The sequence below is a fragment of the Panthera uncia genome, assembly GCF_023721935.1.
Source record: "Panthera uncia isolate 11264 chromosome A1 unlocalized genomic scaffold, Puncia_PCG_1.0 HiC_scaffold_17, whole genome shotgun sequence".
Taxonomy (NCBI): Eukaryota; Metazoa; Chordata; class Mammalia; order Carnivora; family Felidae; genus Panthera; species Panthera uncia.
This window is the reverse complement of record NW_026057577.1, coordinates 10,368,474-10,386,532: the sequence shown is the minus strand read 5'-3', so window position 1 is coordinate 10,386,532 and position 18,059 is coordinate 10,368,474. Positions and strand designations below refer to the sequence as shown.

At 41.2% G+C, this 18,059-nt stretch overlaps 2 protein-coding genes across 2 annotated transcripts in view; both read left to right on the top strand.

Moving 5' to 3' along the window:
• Positions 1-13,450, top strand: part of CCDC112 (coiled-coil domain containing 112) — a 31,246-nt gene extending 17,796 nt beyond the window's left edge. Inside the window, exons 4-10 of the mRNA XM_049649051.1 lie at positions 1,287-1,376; positions 4,055-4,130; positions 4,541-4,931; positions 9,661-10,074; positions 10,799-10,894; positions 12,376-12,494; positions 12,704-13,450. Coding sequence (XP_049505008.1) covers positions 1,287-1,376; positions 4,055-4,130; positions 4,541-4,931; positions 9,661-10,074; positions 10,799-10,894; positions 12,376-12,494; positions 12,704-12,746 — 1,229 coding nt within the window. The 3' untranslated portion in view covers positions 12,747-13,450. The remainder of the gene's footprint in view (positions 1-1,286; positions 1,377-4,054; positions 4,131-4,540; positions 4,932-9,660; positions 10,075-10,798; positions 10,895-12,375; positions 12,495-12,703) is intronic.
• Positions 13,451-17,005: 3,555 nt separating this feature from the next.
• The window catches only part of PGGT1B (protein geranylgeranyltransferase type I subunit beta), a 62,487-nt gene continuing 61,433 nt past the window's right edge, over positions 17,006-18,059 (top strand). Inside the window, exon 1 of the mRNA XM_049649050.1 lies at positions 17,006-17,177. Coding sequence (XP_049505007.1) covers positions 17,038-17,177 — 140 coding nt within the window. The 5' untranslated portion in view covers positions 17,006-17,037. The remainder of the gene's footprint in view (positions 17,178-18,059) is intronic.

Genomic DNA, 18,059 nt, shown 5'->3' with positions numbered 1-18,059 from the left:
AAGTTTCTGATTTTATGGAACTCTTAGATTTTAGTAAAAAGTAGAAGAAACCAAAGTCACATATACACATGGTTTGTTTTGAATGTTAGCACTGGCTCTGGGCCTATGGGTAAACTTTTAAAAAACTAATTGGGGGGCACCTGGATGGCTCAGTCGGTTAAGCAGCCACTTTCAGCTCAGGTCATGTCTCACGGTTTGTGAGTTCAAGCCCCGCGTTGGGCTCTGTGCTGACTGAGTAGAGCCTGCTTGTGATTCTCTCTCTCCCTCTCTCTCTGCCCCTCCCCAACTTGTGCTTTCTCTCAAAATAAATAAAGTATAAGTAAATAAATACATAAAACCTAATTGGTTCTGAGGACTTTTGGACAGAGCTGTTTGATGGTTCATGCTCATTTGTGGGAAAGTTGCAAGAAAGTAAAGGGGAAGCACATAAAATACCCAAAGATGATAGACAATAAATAATAATATTAATTATATGAACATATGTCTGTGAATATATATTAGCCTAATAATTTAAATAAACATTAAAGTAAGGTTATTACTTCAGAGCGAAAATACAAAAGATGAATCCAGTCTTTCTGCTGCTGCTACAGAACATCTAAAAATGTCTGTGAGACCTTCATCTGCTTTCCAGGCTTTTTTTGTGGGCCTAGTGAGTGACTCCAGGCTAGTCCCGTGGTTGAGGTGGGCAAACGGTAGCGTAAATACCACTCCATGGCTGCTGGGCACCTCCTCAAGGTCATGGCTGGTGTTACATCACATGTATTATCAGCCCCTGTCTTGGAGGATGTGATTAGATAAAATTAATTCCCATTAGGAAGTTTGTCAGTGTTCGTAGAATTAATACTGGTTAGGCAGTTTTAATATGCCAACGATAGAGTTGAGATCAAATTCTATTTCCATAAATTATAACAAATTCAAAAAGAAAGAAAAAACTTTTTAAAAACAAAACACGACCACATCTAAGCTACTGTTCACTGTGTTCATGTGTTCAGAGCAATGTCCAATCACTCAATCCCCAAAGAGTTAAAAAAAGAGAGAGAAGGAACATTTCCTTTTATGGTAAGATTTAACCCATGGTGCTTTTAAATACTGGAGGAAATTGGGAGATGCTTTATTGATTTGTTTATTTATTTATTTGTTTAGAGTACTTAAAATGTTCAGGCTGTTTTGACACAAATAACCTTCTTTTGTCCATTATGTAATTGCACTTGGCTGTCTTTTACTAAGTGATGGTGATCAGTCTTACAACCACCTCTGTCGGTAAAGTACATACTTCTTCCTTATAGGAGCAAAAATCCAGCAACAATTGGCCAAAATACATAACAATGTAAAGAAACTTCAGCATCAGTTAAAAGATGTGAAGCCTACACCTGACTGTAAGTAAATTTAGATTTTATGTTCTGTCTTTTGTATTAGTGTTGCCTGTTGCTTGTTAGAATTGTTTGTATTTTCCTAATAAGCAGGTTTTCTGTTTGGCCTTAATGGAACTCGGCCCTACTTTATTGGTTAGGGATTAATAAAGATATATTAGGTAATTGCTTCTAATATCTGGTGCTGATGTAATTGCTTTAAAATGCTATCACACCCTGGGGCACCTGGGTGGCTCACTTGGTTAAGCACTGGACTCTTGATTTCACCTCAGGTCATGATCCCATACTTGCGGGATCAAACCCCGCATCGAGCTCTGCGCTGACAGTATGGAGCCTACTTGAAATTCTCTCTCCCTCTCTCTCTTCCCCCTCCTGGTTTCTGTCTGTGTGTCTCAAAATAAGTAAATAAACATTTTAAAAATGCTATCATAGGGGCGCCTAGGTGGCTCAGTCGGTTAAGCGGCCGACTTTGGCTCAGGTCATGATCTCGTGGTCCGTGAGTTCGAGCCCCGCGTCGGGCTCTGTGCTGACAGCTCAGAGCCTGGAGCCTGTTTTAGATTCTGTGTCTCCCTGTCTCTGACCCTCCCCCGTTCATGCTCTGTCTCTCTCTGTCTCAAGAATAAATAAATGCAAAAAAAAAAAAAAAAAAAAATTAAAAACAAATAAATAATAAATAAAAAATAAAAATGCTATCCTATCCTTAAAAATTATGAAGCAGATAGAACAGGTAATGTTGTCACCTACAGGATAAAAATTTTGGTTTGGAGGAGGTAAGATTCAGTTGACAAAGAGGAAAAAGACTAATTTCCTGATTCCTAAACCCAGTGCTTTTCCCATCATTTACTTTTTGAAATAATTACCTTTCAAATAATTGCATTTAGAATACATAAGGAAGAGGTTAAGTAGTATTGGGGCAAATGTCAGCCATTTGGAAAAAATGAAACAGCGTCTTTACCTCCCTGCATACACTGACATTCATTCCTGAAGGATCAAATCCCTTATTCATTATGTGATTTTGGGCAGATTGCTTGATCTCTCTGAGCTTTTATTTCCTTAGCTGTAAAGCAGAGATAGCCATAGGACCTGACTCAGGAGTCTTTGGGAGATAGAGAGACAGTGCATGTAAAACATTTGTTCAGTGTTTATAATATAGGAAGCACTAATAAAAAAAAAAGTAACTGTGACTATCCTAATTATTATTTATTAAATTCATACATGAAGCCATAAAAATCCTAGAGGAGAATATGAGTTAATATTTTTATCATTGTATTCTAGTTTATAAGAATGACAATGAGAAGCCATAAAGACAAGAGTGGACATACCTGACTACTTTACAAAAAAGCCCCAAACCATAAAGTTGAAAAACAAATTAGGAAAGTATCAGCAATACATATGTAACTTATAAAAAAACTAATATCTGTAACATATAAAGAGTGCCAACAGGGGCACCTTGGTGGCTCAGTTGGTTAAGTATCCAACTCTTGATTTTGGCTCAGGTCATGATCTCACAGTTGTGATATCGAGCCTCGTGTCTGGCTCCACGTTGAGCATGGAGACTACTGAAGGTTCTCTCTCCTTCTCCCTCTGCCCCTCTCCCCTCCTTGAGCTCTCTCTCTCTTTCAAAGAAAAAAAAAAGAGTGCCCACAAATTGGAGCAACAAAGGTAAATAACCTAATAGAGTAGGGGGTAAAGATTATCAAGTGCTCGTTTATAACAAGAGAAATACAAAACACATGTGAAAATACTGCTCAGGCTCATTAATAATCACAACAATTTCACTGAAATCAGTCACGATCGGTTTGGCCTCCCGTTTTGGAAACGGTTCAAGGTGCGCAGGAGGGGGCGCTCAGGAACAGTAAGTCGGTAGAGCCTCCCAGGAGGACAGTGCGCCAGCGTCCTCCACACCATGAGGTGTGTATGCTGTTTTATTTGGCATTTCAGATTTCTCTGTTATCATCTGAAAACATCCGAGCATGCAGAATCAGTACACAAAAATATTTAGCATGGCATTGCATCTATCGAAAGGTTCATCGCTTGGAGAATTAATTAAATGAATTAGGGTAGATGTAGACAATGAAAGACTATGTAGCCATGAAAAGAATGAGGGGGACATACATATATACTGATATGGAAAGTTAGCCACATGTGTTTAAGCACATTTTGTTAAATAAAAACCGGTTGTCACAAGACAGCATGTGTAGTGTAAAACATTTCTATGGGAAAAATAATGATATTAAGGTTTAATAATATGTGTGTATAGGAATAAATTTATAGTCGGAAAAAAATTGCAGTCATAAACATTAGCTTCATAAAAGCGCAATTGTCTTATCCTTTAGGTTACAAAGCATTTTTAAGTTAAGGTGTGACATTCCCTTTTCTCCCAACATTTAATTCTTAGTCATATTAAAATATGACATAACAGGAGTGCCTGGGTGGCTCAGTCGGTTAAGCGTCTGACTTTGGCTCAGGTCATGTTCTCACGGCTTGTGGGTTCGAGCCCTGCTCAGGCTCTGTGCTGACAGCTCGGAGCCTGGAGCCTGCTTCGGATTCTGTGTCTCCCTGTCTTTCTGCTCCTCCCCTGCTTGAGCTCTGTCTCTGTCTCCTTCAAAATAAATAAACATTAAAAAAAATTTTTTTAAAGATATGACATAACAGTTTTTTCATATTTTTTTGTTTTTTTACAGTTGTTGAAAAGCTCAGAGAAATGATGGAAGAAATTGAAAATGCAATTAATACTTTCAAAGAAGAGCAGAGATTGATGTATGTTTCAAACTCATTTTAATATAAAATTATTGACGTTTATGTTTCACTGCTTCTCAATAGGTTGTTCACAAATCATTTTATTGTTCTGTATTTAATATTGGTCTTACACAAAAGCAGTATAACACCTCTCTTCTTTTGTTTTAGGTTTCAGACTGCTTTTTATGTTCAAATTGAATTTTCATTTATATCCGGACAAGATAATGTCCCAAATAAGAATTTGAACGATGTTTTTTTCTTTTTTTTTTTTACTCTGAGGAAACTCTTTTGAGGCTTATAATGTTAATAATTCTAAGTGGAGACGATGACATGGAAAGAGTCGGGAATAATGAAATTTGAGGGCGGAAAAGGAAAGGTTCATATGGATTGGTTTGTATCTTATTATTGACAATTTACCTTTAAAATTGTAGGTATGAAGAGCTTATTAAAGAAGAGAAAACAACCAATAATGAGCTGAGTGCCATATCAAGAAAAATCGACACCTGGGCTTTGGGTCATTCAGGAGCAGAACGTGCTTGCAGAGCAGCATCAGGCAAGGTTCCTGTAGACAAAATGACGCCAAGCACCCTTCCGGAAGAAGTGGTAGATTTTGAAAACTTCCTTCAGCAGACAGGAGGGCGACAGGGGGGCTGGGACGACTATGACCACCAGAACTTTGTAAAGGTGAGAAACAAACATAAAGGGAAACCAGCGTTTATGGGAGAGGTTCTCGAAAACCTTCCTGCAAGAACACAGGATGAAGTTCAGCAGCATGAGAAATGGTATCAAACCTTTCTGGCCCTGGAAGAAAGAAAAAAAGAGGTAAGAATCATTACAACAGCTGTCATCTGTTGTATGTTTCTGTCTTCTAGGCACTGTGCTATGTAAACTCTTTAACACTGTCTAGTCGTTAATGTTACAGCCTTTCCAGGAAGTGTGTTTAGAGTCCCCTCCCCCCACTCTTTTCAAAGAGAAACAGGCTGCGAGAAGGTAAACATTTTACCCAGCCAGTGAAGTACAGTTGTATTTCCTCAAGGCCAGACACTTCTACCCCAAGAAATAAAACAGCGGTCCAGAAAACTTCAGACTGTGGGCAGAACCCTCTGTGTGCACCTGAAATGTGGGAAATCCAGAGCTGTTTTAGGCTTTTGGTAGAAGTCATCTTACCACCAAGGCCAGATTGTTGTCAATAGAAAATAAAGAGGCAGTAGGAAAAAAAAGCGTCTTTGATTCTTAAAAGTTTCTTTGAGTTTTGGAGCTTAAGCCTCATTGCCTATTTTATTTTATTTTATTTTATTTTATTTTATTTTATTTTATTTTATTTTATTGTTTTAGATAGAGAATGTGAGCAGGGGAGAGGGGCAGAGAGAGGGAAAGAGAGAGAGAGAATCCTAAGCTGCCTTCCACACTCAGTGCAGGGCCCAACGTGGGGCTCAATCTCGTAAATCATGAAATCATGACCTGAGCTGAAATCAAGAGTTGGACGAGCCACCCAGGCGCCCCCTCATTGCTTATTTTAAAAGACTCAAAAGTTTGGCTACCCAGAGGAAAGGGTAACTCTTAATGGTAGCAAATACCTGACAAGTTGCATTTTCACAATAATATTATTTTGGCTTTGGTTTAAATCAGGACTTCTCAATCTTGGCACTGTTACTATTTGGGCTGGAGAATTCTTTGTTGTCCTGTGCGTTGTAGATGGTTGGCAGAATCCGTGGCCTCCACCCTCAAGGTGCCATTAACACTCCCTTAGTTGTGATCATCAAAAATGTCTCCAGACATTGCCAAATGCCCACTGAAGGGCAAAAATTGCCCCTGGTTGATGGTTGAGGTCTGAGTCACTTTTTTGTGGACTTCAGTTATAATAAACGTCATCTAGGTTGGTTGGACAGCAAAGGTATGACTGTTCAACAGATGACATACCTAAGGAGCATTAAAGAAATGTTGATTCCATGTTTAAAGTTGTTTTTTTTTTTAATGTTTATTCTTGAGAGAAAGAGAGAGAGAGAGAGTGAGAGCAGGGGAGGGGCAGAGAGAGAGAGGGAAACACAGAATCTGAAGCAGGTTCCAGGCTCCCAGCTATCAGCACAGAGCCCAATGTGGGGCCTTTGGGGTCGAACCCAGGAACTGGGAGATCATGACCTGAGCCTAAGTCAGAGGCGCTTAATGGACTTAGCCACCCAGGCGCCCCTACATGCTTTTAATTTAAAATCTTAAAAGGGGCTTGGGTGGCTCATTCAGTTAAGCATCTGACTTCGGCTCAGATCATGATCTCACGGTTTATGAGTTCGAGCCCTGCATTGAGCTCTCTCCTGTCAGCATGAAGCTCTCTTCAGATCCTCTGTCCCCCTCTCTCTGCTCCTCCCGTTCTTCCTGTCTCTCTCTCTCTCAAAAATAGATAAACATAAAAAATAGCTTTTAAAAATAAAACCTTAGGGAAAATAACTGGGGTTCATTGTGTTTTTTTCCTTCAAAATAAGTTGAATGTAGGAAAATTGATATTTGGGACTTTAAGAAAATTTTTTTGAAACAAGTCTTTTTTAAAAATTTGTTTTAGGGGCGCCTGGGTGGCTCAGTTGGTTAAGCGTCCGACTTCGGCTCGGGTCATGATCTCGCAGTCTGTGAGTTCGAGCCCCGCGTTGGGCTCTGTGCTGAATGCTCAGAGCCTGGAGCCTGTTTCAGATTCTGTGTCTCTCTCTCTGACCCTCCCCCGTTCATGCTCTGTCTTTCTCTGTCTCAAAAATAAATAAACGTTAAAAAAGAAAAATTAAAAAAAAAATTTGTTTTAAGAGAGAGAGCACATGTGCAAACATGGGAGAGGAGCAAAGAGGGAGAGAGAGAATCCCCAAGCAGGCTCTGTGCTGTCAGCACAGAGCCCAATGAAGGGCTCAATCTCACAAACTGAGATCCTGACCTAAACCGAGATCAGGAGACTCTTAACTGACTGAGCCACCCAGGCGCCCCTGAAACAAGTCATTTTAAAAACCTCAAAATAGCAAGCTATTAAAAATTATTTGGGCCTTTTTCCCAGGATACTGAAAACATGGGGTCCCTGGACCAGCAAAATGGTCCATGGACCAGCAAAGTCAGCGTTACCTGGGGACTTGTTAGAACTCATAGGGCCCCAACCCCAGACCTAATCTGAACTCGGGTGTGGGACCAGCAGTCTGTGTTGTCACAAGGCCACTTGGCTGTGCTGTTAACGAGCTAACGTTTGAGAGCCATCTCTCCAGGGAAGGGAGCAGACACAGTGCTTCATGTCATAAAGGTAAACCACCTGGATTCTAGCTGGCTCTTCTTCCCAGCCGCTCTGTATCCTGGTGTTTGGTGACAGCCTGAATGTAGGAGTGAGGCGGGTGGAGTATGCAAGTTGAGGGGCCATTTACTGAAGTAGGACATGGTGGAGGAGAAGAGAGAAGCTTGGGGGAGAGCGTCAGGAATGTAGTTTAAACTCTACTGAGTTTAAGATGATACGTGGGAAATTTTCCATTTGTTTCTCCCACGTCCCTTCACATGTCCCGTGTTTTGCCCCAATGAAGATACTTACTTTCAGACGTGCCCTGAACCTTCTGGCCTGAGTACCCTTGTTTGTCCTATTCTCTCTTTCTAGACCCTCCCTTCTTTGTTTTCCCCTCCACCGCCAGCCTCTCAAAACCTGCCCAGATCAGGTGTTACTTCCCGCTTGCCCACTCACACACAGGAGGCCCCCTCAGGATCCACAGACACCTCGTGTATACCTCTTTTATGATGTGTGAGGGCACGTTCTGTGTTCTGGTGTGTTTGCACCTACCTCATCTAGAGCAGTGCTTGATCCAGGGACTGGCTGGGTGTGTAAAGTGTTAACTGGTTTCCAGTAGGATAAAGCGATTGCACTAGAACCGTCTACTCAGTAAGCATACTGTTTGGTTCAGTTCCCTTTTTTTCCAAAGAAAACTTTCTTGTTAAAGAAAGCAATGCATTGATCACATTCTGGCATGAATTCCCGATACGTTTGTGGGCCTGCACTTTGAGTAACTATGTACAAAGTGGCATTTGCTATTGTTTTAATCGTCCATGGCTCCGATCACTTTGCCTCGCGTATAGTACATATACCACAGGGATTTATTTAATGACTGAGTGATACACCATGAGAAAAGATGAAGAAATGGTTTCCTGACTTGAGGGCAAAAAATTCAGTAGATGTATCTTTTATGGCTGCCAGAAGGCCGCTAGAATTTTCAATAATATTTATGTACCCATATGTAATGCAGTGAAGCGATTTTACTTTTTTTCTTCACACCTCTGAATCATTATGTGCCAGGCACTGACTCACTTCATCTTCATGACAACCCTATTTACAACAGGAGCAACGCGAGGACAGAGAAGTTTAGTGACTCATCCAAGTTCACACCTACTAAATGGCAGAACCAGGGTTTGGTCCCAAATAGCCTGGCTTCAGACCTCATGCTCTTAACCAGCCCATTTTTATTTTTATTTTTTTATAAAGTTTATTAATTTATCACTTGTGAGAGACAGAGAGAGACAGGGAGACACAGAATCCAAAGCAGGCTCCAGGCTCTGAGGTGTCAGCGCAGAGCCTGATGCAGGGTTCGAACCCATAAACCATGAGATCATGACCTGAGCCGAAATCAGATGTTCAACCAACTGAGCCACCAGGTGCCCCTCAACCAGCCCTTTTTTAATTCCTCTTCTGATATTTGACCAGAGAAAGGTCACTCAGAAAGTATTCCAAGCCTAGAAAGAGGATTTGGAAACAGAGCGAGATAATTGGAAGAAACAGATGTTCCCCATGAACACACAAGCAAAGGAGGTAAAGGAGAGAAGGATACCTGATGAGGTACAGTCCATGTGAACCTGGGGATTCAGACAGGAGGAGGAAGGCCAAAAGGATAAACCACTATTCACTGTTCAAAAGATACATTCATTTTTTATAAAACAAGTAGAAAATTGCATTTGCACAGGGGAAAAAAAAGCTTTAAAACCTAAGGAAACGGCATTCTGCAATCAATATTCTTTCTAGAAAGATGGATTTGGCGTTGCATTTTTTTAAAGTTTATTTATTTATTTTGAGTGAGAGAGCATGCCAGCATGAGCAGGGAAGGGGCAGAGAGAGAGGGAGAGAGAGAATGCCAAGCAGGCTCCGCTGTGTCAGCACAGAGCCCGATGTGGGGCTCAATCTCACAACCGTGAGATCATGACCTGAGTTCAGATCAAGAGTTGGACGCTTAACCGACTGAGCCACCCAGGCTCCCTGAGGTTGCATTTTAAAGTGCTCTTGGTTAGAGGTGCCTGGGTGGCTCAGTCGGTTAAGCATCCGACTTCGGCTCAGGTCATGATCTCGCAGTTGGTGAGCTTGAGACCCACATCAGGCTCTGTGCTGACAGCTCGAATCCTGGAGCCTGCTCCGGAATCTGCCTCTCTCTCTCTCTCTCTTTCTCTCTCTCTTTGCTCCTGCTCTCTGAAAAATAAATAAATGTTTAAAAAAAATCTTTTTAAAGAGTGCTCTTGGTTATTAAAAAAGTTTTTCTCTTGCTATCTTTTTTAAATCACTTAGTCTATTCAGAACTGGAAAACCAAAAAGCAGCAAAAGAAGGAGGAAATTTTTAAGTTAAAGGAAAAGGCAGAGAACATATCTATGCTCTTTCACAATAAAAAAGATAATCAAAAGCGAAAAGAGGAACAAAGAAAGAAGCAGAAATTGGCAGTCGAAGCTTGGAAAAAGCAGAAAAGTATAGAAATGTCAGTGAGACGTGCCTCCCAGTTGAAAGAAGAAGAGGAAGAGAAAGAGAAGAAGCGACAGAAAGAGCACCAGCGCCAGTTTAAACTAAAATTACTACTGGAAAGTTACACCCAGCAGAAGAAGGAACAGGAAGAATTTCTGAGACTGGAAAAGGAGATTAGGGAAAAGACAGAAAAGGCAGAAAAAAGGAAAATGGCTGCTGAGGAGATTTCCAGGTTTCAAGAGAGAGTGAGTAAATAGGGTTCCTGAATCCGGTTTCTTTTCTTTTTTTTTTTTAAGTGTATTTATTTATTTTGAGGGGCAGAGGGAGAGGGAAAGAGAACACATGCGTGAGAGCAGGGGAGTGGCAGAGAGAGGAGGAGAGAGAATCCTAAGCAGGCTCCATGCCCCGCACGGAGCTCTACACAGGGCTCGATCCCACGAACCGTGGGATCACGACCCGAGCTGAAATCAAGAGTCGGACGATCAATCGACTGAGCCACCCAGGTGGCCCCCTGGATCTTTGATGCTGCACGTAGAGGTGTTACTTCCAGATTGAGGTCAGCGAATATTGAGTGCTTCTCATGTGCCAGGCCCGTACCCAGCATTCATGTAAGCCAAATGAGAAAGCTGTGCTCCCTAATTTGTAGCAATTATAGTCTCGTGGGAAAGGGAGACGTTCAAGTGGGAGGCTGCAGCGGAAGGGGGTTAATTCCAATACGTGGGGTTTATTAGGAGAGAGCAGAGTGCGGTGCTGGAGGTGTGGCCTGGGCACTTGAGGCGTTAGATAGGCAGCAAGGGAAGCATTCGTAGCTGTGTCAGACCGAAGGTGATGCTGCAGTGGAGTCTTGAAAGAGAAGAAAGGGGGGATCCTTCCTGGCAGAGGGAACAGCATCAATGCTGCTTTGAAACAAATTCTGATCAACTTTGTTTTCTTAATGTTATCCTTCTTTTGTTGGTGTGTATTTTTTAGGATTTACATAAACTTGAACTGAAAATTCTAGACAGACAGTCAAAGGAAGAGGAAAAGGCAGAAAAACAAAGAAGACTGGCAAAATTAAAAGAAAAGGTACTGCCTGCTGAGATTTCTTTATTTTTATTGTTACTGTCCTGATTCCTTGATTGGTAAGGATACAAGCATAAAATCTATTTTCTTTAAAAACAATTATTTATTTTGAGAGAAAAAGAGATAGAGTGTGAGTGGGGGAGGGGCAGAGGGAGAGAGAATCCCAAGCAGGTTCTGCGCTGTCAGTGCAGAGCCTGACATGGGGCTCGATCCCTCGAACTGTAACATTCTGACCTGAGCCGAATCGAGAGTCAGATGCTCAACCGACTGAGCCACCCAGTGACCCTAAAATCCATTTTCTTTCTATTCAGTGCTCCATTTCTGTATCATTTCCTCTAAATTTCATACTTATGTATTTACATGTTACAAAGCACAGCTTAGCACAACTTAGGCAACTGTTGTTTGAATTCTGCCATTTCACATTATAAGCACCTTCTTTTATTTTTTTTTAATTAAAAAAATTTTTTTTATTTATGTTTTAGAGAGAGGGAGACAAAGTGTGAGCAGGGGAGGAGCAGAGAGAGAGGGCACAGAATCCAAAGCAGGCTCCAGGCTCTGAGCTGTCAGCACAGAGCCCGACACCGGGCTCGAACTCACGAACCATGAGATCATGACCTGAGCTGAAGTCGGACGCTCAACTGACTGAGCCACCCAGGCACCCCAGAAGCATGTTATTTTCTTTACCCTGAATTAGTTTTCTCTTCCTACTCTTCATTCTGTTTTTCTTATTTTCTGTATATGCCTCTATTTTAGACCAAGTGAGCTAGGCGCATGGCTTAATCTCCCTGGTAGGACTCAGAACCACAGATGTTGGTGACTCTCATGGGTAAAATCAAGAACTTCTGGTGGTTATTTGTCCTAAAGTTATTGTCTGCCTATCCCACTATCACACTTGGCTACCTTACATTTCCCTCAGGTTACAAACAGAAAAACTAGAACAACAATGGAAACAGAATAAAATCATTGAATTAGAAAAAAATAAACTAAATTAACAGTTTATTAATAGATTGTTGTAGTCCAGATTTTGTGTTAGCTCTAGAAGCACAATGAGAAGTTTACTGAAAAGGGGGTGGCTGGGTGGCTCGGTTTGTTAAGCTTCCGACTCTTGATTTCGGCTCAGGGTCATGATCTCATGGTTTCATGAATTCAAGCCCCGCATCGGGCTTGTGCTGACAGCTCGGAGCCTGCTTATGATTCTCTTTCTCTCTCTTTCTCTCTCTCTGTCTCTCTCTCTCACTCTGCACCCCCCATCCTGTTTCTGTCTCACAAATAAATAAATAAACTTAAAAAAAAATAAGTAAATAAAATTTTAAAAACAAGTTTATGGTGAAAAGGTTACTAACAGTTTTATTTCTGTTTGGCTAATATTGAGGATGTTTCTTAAAACTGCTTGCTGTTACTAGGGATCTCACCCACTAGTCCAAACTAGTTTGTATAAATAGTTTATATAAATCAACTGGCATTCATTTTATTTCTGATTATAGGTTGAAAACAACGTTAGTAGAGATCCCTCTAGGCTTTACAGACCTACCAAAGGTTGGGAGGAAAGGACCAAAAAGACAGGACCCACAGGCTCTGGGCCACTTCTGCAGATTCCACACAGGTAAAAAAGGAGTGAGAGTGGCTGTCCCCTTTATAATAATTTAATAACTACATGTTTATATTTTATGAAATTTCTGTATGTATGCTACATTTTACAGCAAAAAGTTGATCAAGTAAATCCTTATACTTTTTTTAAGTTAGTATTTAATTAGGATTTTTTTTTTTTTTTTTAATTTCCTTTGTATTTATAATTGCCCTTCTTCTTTTTAGGGCCATCCCAACCTGGAGACAAGGAGTTGAGAAAAGAATATGAGATAATGAAGTTGATACTCAGTTGATGAGAATGTCAACATACTCAGTCATACCAGGAGAGAGTCACTAACCATGTTCTTTCAATAGCCCTAAACCCAGTCAGAGTGATAATTGTGTTGTATGTGAACCGATAGGTATTGAGTTTCATGCGGCGTTGTCGTATTTCCTGTTTATACTAAGAGGGTATTTCATGGGTATGCTGGCCTGTTACTGATGTAAAAGTTTCCCCAAATAAGTTGATGTTACAAACATTGCTTCATTTTAATACTCGGAACATTTCAAAGATTCTTTGTTTTCGTCATGGCATAGCAAAATAAACTGGGACAATCATAGGGGAACATTTTTTTTTAAACAAAAATTTTGTAACATTTATAACTTGGAGATGAATCAGCTTAAGTAAGAAAAATGTAAAGGTTTTCCTTTTTTTTTTTTTTTTTTTGGAAATAAGTTGGTACTTTTCTAAGTTTAAAAAATTGGCCGTTTGTTCAGTTACTACATTTTTGTGTAATAAACATTTTGTATTTGTTTGAAGCATGCTTTGTTTTATAGAGAATATTTATTTAAAAAAATATGCCTCCCCTCATATATAACCTGTTATTTGTATTCTTAATATCTTTTTGGTTTCCTTTAGCTATTCCAAATTTGCCTAAAGGGGAAAAAAGCCTTTCTGGACTTCACACATTTATAAAACCTTTGTGTCTTTCACATCTTCCTGGCTGGTGCAGTTTTTTTTACTGCTGCTGTTTGGCTCAAAATATTTGGTGAAAAGATTGAATTTTAACATTTCCAAATTTATGTGCATGAAAACACAACTTAGTTTGACTCAACTTTTCATATTATAAAATCTTAGTTCCTACTTTTAATCAGTTCCTATCGTATAGGAATGGTACCATGTCCATGGTAAATGTAGGAAACTCATTGCTTTTAATTTTTCTCTTTGAATATCTTTTTTTTTCAAGTTTATTTATTTTGAGGGAGACAGAGCGTGAGTAGGGGAGGGGCAGAGAGAGGGGGATAGAGAATCTCAAGTAGGCTCTGCGCTGTACTGTGCACAGAGCCCAATGCTGGGCTCGAACCCATGAAACCGAGAGATCATGACCTGAGCTGAAATCAAGAGTCAGCCACTCAACCGACTGAGCCACCCAGGCGCTCCTCTTAGAATATCTTTAATTGTAATTTGACATATCTAGGTCATTTGACCTAGAAATTTACTATTAGTAGTGGCCAAAACCTTGTCTTATCTCACAGTTAATAGTCAAAGTAGATGACATCCAAATTTTGGAGACTGAATTCTGATTACACAATTATTGCTGCAAAATGAGAGAAATAACATAAAATATCCTTAATGAGGAATGCCTGTTTTATTTGTAGTCTTTGTTCTCTAGAACTCTTTTTATTAAATGATTGGAGGCAGTTTAGAAATAAAATATAGAAGTGGACAACGGATTTTAAAAACTGAATGGAACTACTACAAGATACCCAAAAGGAAGGTTTCTTATGTATGGTTTTTGAACATGTTGCTTTTTGTTGCACACAAAGGCAGCTCTCCATTTCCTGCATCTAAGGGAAGCATACCAGGTCCTGTGATTCTTATGGCTTTTTGTCTGTTTTTTGGTTTGTTTCTTAATAAAAATATGGGATTTTCTTTGACAAAACCAGTCCTTCTGAGTCTAAAATAAGTGAGGGATTTATTATATGGTTCCTTTATATAAAGGATGTAGAATAAACATAATATCTCAGTTACAGGCTCATAGAAGGGCAAAATAAGCATTTCTTATACTGGTTTAAAAAAGATAGGAATAAGAAATTTAGAAAAAACCCTAAAGGGACAATATTAATAAAGCACCCATAATTCTACCGCTCCAGGGTAACTTTTTCCAAAAATATACCTGCATATCTTAAAGTAGCTACAAAGAGGGGCACCTGGGTGGTTCAGTCAGTTAAGTGTCCGACTCTTGATTTGGGCTCAGGTCGTGATCTCATGCTTTCTGAGGTTGAGCCCCGCATCAGGGTCTGCGCTGGCAGCATGGAACCTGCTTGGGATTCTCTCTCTCCCTCTCTCTCTGCCTTTCTGCTGTGTGCACTCTTTCTCTCTCTCTCAAAATAAACCCTAAAATAAAATAACTATGTAGAATACATTTTATTTACTATACTAAATTAACATTATGTTACACATACTTTTCTGTTTCTATATATTTCCAACATTATTTAATGGCTGAACAATGTTCCATTATATAGATGTTGTATCATTCCTATACTTTGAAAACTTGAGCTAATTATACTTCTTACCTAATCATGTAGAGTGGCATTTTACATGGAGGTTAGATTCTGTCATGCATGCGTCAGCAACTTGTGTGGTCAAAATCACCCCTCAAAAGCCCTTTCTGTACCTAGTAGGCATATGATATTATTCTCAGTGAGTCTGCGCTCTCTGAATTGGATGAGATTGCTGGTTCTTGAGCTGAGAATCAAATGAAATATTTGGGTTCCCATTAAGGGCCCAGTTGAGTAGGATCATCTTTCAGAGCATTTATAGACTGCATTGTTCTTTCTAGTTAAATGTGTGTGATATGACTCCATTTTGAACACCTTCAGACATGTTTGTAAGTGTGAGAAAAAGATCTCAACTGTAATCACCAAATGAAAACTCCTCTTTGCTGGGCATACCTGGAAACCAAGCAACGTGGCCTATTTGTAAGGAGGCACCCAGAACAGCCCTCTGCCCATACCCAGCCCTTTGTTAATGCAGTTTGTCAGTGAATAAGTAATTACTAGGGCCTAAAGTTAGGTGCTTTGGGTTATTGAATAAGTAGAAGACAATTCCTGCCCACGCAGTACTTATTTTAAGTAGTAGATTTTCTAAGAAAGTGAACAATCAAAATTATATTCAAACTTCTCTTGCTGAGTTGACTATGAAGAACCTGGGTTCAGGCCTGTCCTTTGGGTGGATTTTTTTCCCCCAAAGACTGCCTCATGAACTTTTTAAAAAAAAATTTTTTTTTAATATTTATTTTTGAGACAGAGAGACAGAGCATGAACGGGGGAGGGTCAGAGAGAAGGAGACACAGAATCTGAAGCAGGCTCCAGGCTCCGAGCTGTCAGCACAGAGCCTGAGACCGGGCTGGAACTCGCTGGAACTCACAGACCGCGAGACGCGGGTCTAGAACTCACAGATCATGAGATTCATGACCTGAGCCGAAGTCGGAAGCTCAACCGACTGAGCCACCCAGGCGCCCCTTGCCTCATGAACTTTTAAAGGGAATAATATATGATAGAAGCAAATTAAGATCCTCTTTTTAAAAAAAAAATAGCATCTTATTTCATTTTGTAACATACGGGTAGTTGAACATTTTGTGATATGGCAAATGGACGCAACATTGCTACTAGATGACACACTGACTCAAGCATGAAGAGTAAAATCTTTTTAAGACTTGCAAAAGAGAGGCACCTGGATGGCTCAGTCCGTTAAGCCTCAGACTTTGGTTCAAGTCATGATCTCACCGTTTGTGAGTTTGAGCCCTGCTTGGGGGCTCAGTGCTGACAGCTCAGAGCCTGGAGCCTGCTTCAGATTCTGTGTCTCCCTCTCTCTCTGCTCCTCCCTTCCTTGTGCTCTCCTTTTCTTTCTCAAAAATAAACTTAAAAAAAAAAAAAAAAAACTTGAGGAACACACTTAGGCATATGTATCTTCTGTGTATATTGCATTTGTGTGTGTGTGTGTGTATATATATATATTTTTTTTTTTTTTAAAGTGATTCATGGTATTCTAGAGAGACTAGGAACGTCTCTGAACCTTTGAAGCGTCTAATTATTTAAAACACATTTATCTCCACAGATGGATTTGAAGGTTTAGTTTCCCTACCCATTCAGCTTAAAACTGTGACCTTCCAAAAAGGTGTGTTGGCAAATTTATTCTGATCCATCCGTTTTCATATATACCACCCTTTAGGGCCGTGATTTTCTCAAAGCAAACTAGGAGCTTTGGACTTCCTCCCAATTATCGAGGATACAAGTTCTGGAAGGATTTGTGGGCTGAATTTTACAAGGCTTAAGAGGGGTCCCCAATCCTGTAGGGCTCGGAAGAGAAAAGGTTGAGTCTAGAGAGAAATCTGAGGGATTAAAGTGCTGCGAAAGACCGTCAACAGCGAGGAAGCTCAACCACAGAGCGGGTCAGCTCCCCGCCCCCCCGGCGCTCGCCCCATCCCCACGCTCCAGCCGCGAGTCGCCCCTCGGGCTTCCTTCACGACGCTCGCCAACTGCTTCCGGGTCGCGGCGGACGTCGCTTCCGCAGCAGCATGGCGGCCACGGAGGACGAGCGTCCGGCGGGGAGCGGTGAGGGAGAGCGGCTGGATTTCCTGCGAGACCGGCACGTGCGGTTCTTCCAGCGCTGCCTCCAGGTCTTGCCTGAGCGTTATTCTTCGCTCGAGACCAGCAGGTGATTGGTGGCCGTGGTCATCGGGGTGGGGACGGAGCCCGGCCGCAGCGGAAAGGCGCCGCGGAGCCTGCGCCGCCGCCCACCCGGCACTGCCCGGTGCCTCTCCTCTCGGGCGGGTCTGCCGTGGCTCTCCTCCCCCGAGCTACGGCGGGGGGACTGGGGGAGCCGTAAGGCCAGGCCTTGTGGGATCTCCATTTTCCGCCTTTTTTCACTTCCCAACCATTTTTCCGGTCAACTCTGAGCTTCCTTTTTTACTTCCTCTCGTAGGCTCTGAATCGCTTGGCCTCATTACTTCCGAGTGTAAAAGGGAAAAGACAAACCATTTTGTCTCCGTATTTTAGATAGCCTGTCCTGTGCTCCCCTTTCCTGCAAAACGTTAACTCTGGACTGAACATCTGTATGATGTTTGAGGTGTAGGAGCGGCGTAAAGCCTATAAAGGTTTGAGGAGAAATGAACTTTCCAGGAATTGTAAATAGAAAGATAGGAGAAGGTTGGCGGAAGAGGTGCAGTGTTCCGTAAAGCAGGCTGTGAAAAGTGTATCTGCTGTAGCCTTGTGAGTTGGAGTTGGCTGAGGAGTGTGATTTGGCTGCGGCTAAGAAGCTGTGAATTAGTCATTCAGAGTAAAAGTCTGGGGACGAGGAGAAGGAGGCGGTTTTGCTCTGCACTGCTGGGTTTTGAAGCGAGCCTCCAAAGCTGCCTGGGACGGGCTAAGACGAGAGCAGATTGGTTCTGCTCTCATCTCTCCATATGTTCTGAATTCGGATTCCCTGGTGTATTTTGAACTCTGCATGACTGGGTCAGTTTTGGAAGGTTTACAGATTCCTTCTGCCTACGTGGTCTACGAATTTATTATGATAGGTACTGGAGTACAGCTGAACAAG